This window comes from Triticum dicoccoides, chromosome 6A, assembly GCF_002162155.2.
Source record: "Triticum dicoccoides isolate Atlit2015 ecotype Zavitan chromosome 6A, WEW_v2.0, whole genome shotgun sequence".
NCBI lineage: Eukaryota > Viridiplantae > Streptophyta > Magnoliopsida > Poales > Poaceae > Triticum > Triticum dicoccoides.
In genome coordinates, this window is record NC_041390.1 from 575,761,705 (window position 1) to 575,766,090 (window position 4,386).

A 4,386-nucleotide genomic window follows, 5' to 3' on the forward strand; every position below is an offset into this window, starting at 1 on the left:
TTGCGTAACTTATCACGCCTATAGCGGGTCAAAGTGGGCCATTTTTCTGGGCCAACCCACGAGCACATGTGCCTCCTCATGACACTAAACATTATGTGGCTTTTCTGTGGCACATCATGTGTTGTGTCACCTAAGAGGCCCCGCGAGGCGAGTGTATGTTTTGAACAACTTGTTTTCCTTTGGTAAAAAGTTACCATCATGTTTATATTGTAAGTTATCGGTTATGTGGTGCTTATATTATCATGTTATTCACGTAAAAATTATCGGGGATGTTTTGAACAACTTTTCCCCGGGACAAAAGGTTGTCATGGTGATTCTAGGTAACCTATCAAGCCCGCAGTGCTTAAACTATCATGCTATTTACACAAAATTTATCAGGGGTATGTTTCAGCAAATTTTCTCCCCACGGGTCAAAAACTTATCATGGTGTTTAGTTATCGCGGTGCATACGTTTTCATGCCATTTACACATAAAAAATACCAGGGGGGAGGTATAATACCGTGCTATTTACACCGAAGATACCGGAGTATCTTAAAAAAAATCTTCCCTATGGTCAAAGTTATCATGGTGTTTCTATCTCAATTATCAGATGTGTGCTGCGTATATTATTATCTATTTACACATAAATTATCTGGTATCTTTTCACATTTTTCTTCCCCAATGGTTAAAGTTACCATGATGTTTGTATCTAAATTATCAGGTCTATAGTGTGAATGTTATCGTGCTATTTACAGAAATTACCGGGGGCCGGGGTTCAACAAATTTCTTTCCAATGATCAAAGTTACCACGATGCTTTCACCAAAGTTATCACGCCTTCAATGCTTATGACCATGCTACTTGCACATAATGTATTGCGTGGTATATAGAAATTATCACGTTGGTGGTGTGTCATTTATCGTGGTGGTGATGGAGAATTTACCACGGGAAAAGTTTATGTGCCAGGTTTGATAGGTGAAACAAAAGTTTTTCAGTGCTAAAATATTAAAGGCAAAGCATGTCAAAAATAGTATTTTTCTTAGCTTATTCAATAATGAGTGTCATAGGTGAGATGGTTAGCTCCCTTCATTGATTACCTATAGACCAGAGATCAAATCCCAATTCAAGCATTATTTTTGCCCAAAAATCTGAAAGGCGCATGGGGCCGTAACTGGTGATTGAAAGAAAGAGATCGCGATGACGTGCGGGAAAGGAAAGAGATCGGGATGGCGATGCGTGTGGCAGTTTTGTAATCTGCCACACGGTTGTCACTTACGTATTTAGTATTGTAGAAGTTTACAATTTTCCCCATCGCAAAAAAAAAGTTCACAATTTTTACTAGAATAACAGTGCAGCCTGACGTCGAGACTCTAGGGAGCATGGTGGCAATTGGCATCTACATCTCGGGGAAATACTCTTCTGTTTGTTCAGTTGAGTCAGTTCGATTTGCTTTGGCCCCGCGATAACGTCTCTGGCCAGCGTTTATCATGGCGTCTGCTTATCCCACCCAACGTTGGAGCAAAAAGTGCAATGAATAAACGACGTCGAGGGCTGCAAGTTTGCAAGTGCATTCGGAAGTCCTCGGGGATATAAAAAGAAGGATAAAATGGGTGAACAATCTATCTTTCCCAGCCACATACTCGTATCCTCACGAATTCAATGCTCATCGAACGAATGAATACTCGGATATACTCGGAGTACGTTGGTCTCTCCGGACTGATAAAAAGTTCGAACTGGGTACTCACCGGAAAGTTTCTGAACAATGCTGGCAGATTATGTCAGTTTTATCCGCCTCGAGGAACGCACCTCATCCATTCAGGAAATTTTGCCAGGAATTTCCTGACCCGGAGGGAGTACTTCTCAACTGACCCCCATCTCACTGCGCGAAAGCTGAAATCTTTTCGGTTGCAAAACCTTCTCAATTTTCTTCGCCTGATTTACACTGTTTTAGTAGATGATGGTTGGTAACCCGTAACACACACACACACACACACAATTCCAATTCCACCGTTAGAAAGGACACTATAAATACCTGAGTTCTGAGGAATTCTGAAGATGAAGGACACTATAAATTCCACCGTTACGGCACTAAAGATGAAGGACACTGTTTATTTCCCCCTAGTTTGGTGTGTGAGTTCTGAGGAATTCTCAAGTTCAGTAGGATAACTGACAGCCGTATTGGGTGCCGTCTCATACAAGGGTGGCTCCATCACTCGCCTTTTGAGCTCACCGCACCGGCCGATAACAAACTCCGGCCGACATATCCATCGATCCAACGGAGCATTGAAGTCGATCGCACCGGAACATGTACTCTTTGCAAGATGCCCACCGGCATCCTGCAGCCTGCAGCACACTATAAATACCTGGCCAGACGCACCAGCTGAATCCATCAGTTCTCCATCGTCCTCTTCCAAAGCACAGCTAGCTAGAGCTCAAGGTCATGGCGAACAAACACTCGTCCCTCTCCCTCTTCCTCGTCCTCCTTGGCCTGTCGGCAAGCTTAGCCTCCGGTCAAGTCCTGTTTCAGGTAAGATCATGTCCTGTCTTCAACTTCTACACGTACTGTGATCATGTTTCGGGGACTGAGTTTTCAGTTCTGCATGCGGCAGGGTTTCAACTGGGAGTCGTGGAAGCACAATGGCGGGTGGTACAACTTCCTGATGGGCAAGGTGGACGACATCGCCGCCGCCGGCGTCACGCACGTGTGGCTCCCCCCGGCGTCGCAGTCCGTCGCCGAGCAAGGGTACATGCCGGGCCGGCTGTACGACCTGGACGCGTCCAAGTACGGCAACAAGGCGCAGCTCAAGTCCCTGATCGGGGCGCTCCACGGCAAGGGCGTCAAGGCCATCGCCGACATCGTCATCAACCACCGCACGGCGGAGCGCAAGGACGGCCGGGGCATCTACTGCATCTTCGAGGGCGGCACCCCTGACGCGCGCCTCGACTGGGGCCCCCACATGATCTGCCGCGACGACCGGCCCTACGCCGACGGCACGGGCAACCCAGACACCGGCGCCGACTTCGGGGCCGCCCCGGACATCGACCACCTCAACCCGCGCGTCCAGAAGGAGCTCGTGGAGTGGCTCAACTGGCTCAGGACCGACGTCGGCTTCGACGGCTGGCGCTTCGACTTCGCCAAGGGCTACTCCGCGGACGTCGCCAAGATCTACATCGACCGCTCGGAGCCCAGCTTCGCCGTGGCCGAGATATGGACGTCGCTGGCGTACGGCGGGGACGGCAAGCCCAACCTCAACCAGGACCAGCACCGGCAGGAGCTGGTGAACTGGGTGAACAAGGTGGGCGGCTCCGGCCCCGGCACCACGTTCGACTTCACCACCAAAGGCATCCTCAACGTGGCTGTGGAGGGCGAGCTGTGGCGGCTGCGCGGCACCGACGGCAAGGCGCCAGGCATGATCGGGTGGTGGCCAGCCAAGGCGGTGACCTTCGTGGACAACCATGACACCGGCTCCACGCAGCACATGTGGCCCTTCCCTTCCGACAAGGTCATGCAGGGATACGCCTACATCCTCACGCACCCTGGGACCCCATGCATCGTGAGTCATCGTGCCATTGCCAAATCATCATATCTAAATTGTCTTTTTTTTCGTCCGTTCATAAGAAACCATGACCTAACTTGACAAAAAAAATGATATTCTTCAGTTCTACGATCATTTCTTCGACTGGGGGCTGAAGGAGGAGATCGATCGCCTGGTGTCAATCAGGACCCGGCAGGGGATACACAGTGAGAGCAAGCTGCAAATCATAGAGGCCGACGCCGACCTTTACCTGGCCGAGATCGATGGCAAGGTCATCGTCAAGCTCGGGCCAAGATACGATGTCGGGCACCTCATTCCTCAAGGCTTCAAGGTGGTCGCGCACGGCAATGACTATGCCGTATGGGAGAAAATATAAGCAAAATTATCCGAGCTGCTCCACAATTTTTCTTCCCTATATATGAATGTCACACCTATTAGTCCGAGCTCGTGTTGTCCACATAGTACGATTTTAGTACTTCCTCCATGTAAAAGTGAGGATGAGGGACATCCATTGTATTTTTCATAAATAATAATCAATAAGTATTTTCGCTACTCATGGTTTACTCGATGTTGGTTGACCACAAATTATGCAGCGCACGACCACTGACTCGTGCGAGAGCATGCAATCTCCAAGCTTGATGCTTGGGGTGGTAGGAGCTCTGCCTTTGCATTAAGGATTAGAGCTCTACATAAGAAAGCATGGAAAGGAGAAGAAGAAATCTTCACAAGGCGATGTCTGTAGCTTAGTTATACAATGCTCAGCTATCAGTTCTGAATTAACTTTGATCAGAGCTGCCATGTGTTGTAGAAAATCTGACTATTTCTCTTTTTTTGCAAAAAAAAAACCCGACGGTTTCTTTCATTCAAAATATG

At 48.4% G+C, this 4,386-nt stretch overlaps 1 protein-coding gene across 1 annotated transcript; it reads left to right on the forward strand.

Annotated features, from left to right (window-relative positions):
- The first annotated feature begins 2,382 nt into the window (after nucleotides 1-2,382).
- LOC119318098 (alpha-amylase type B isozyme-like) lies at nucleotides 2,383-3,957 on the forward strand. Its single transcript, XM_037592617.1, has 3 exons — nucleotides 2,383-2,504; nucleotides 2,587-3,531; nucleotides 3,638-3,957. The coding sequence occupies exons 1-3, from the start codon at nucleotides 2,418-2,420 to the stop codon at nucleotides 3,887-3,889; spliced, it is 1,284 nt and encodes a 427-aa protein (XP_037448514.1). The 5' UTR covers nucleotides 2,383-2,417; the 3' UTR covers nucleotides 3,890-3,957.
- The last annotated feature ends 429 nt before the right edge of the window (nucleotides 3,958-4,386 follow it).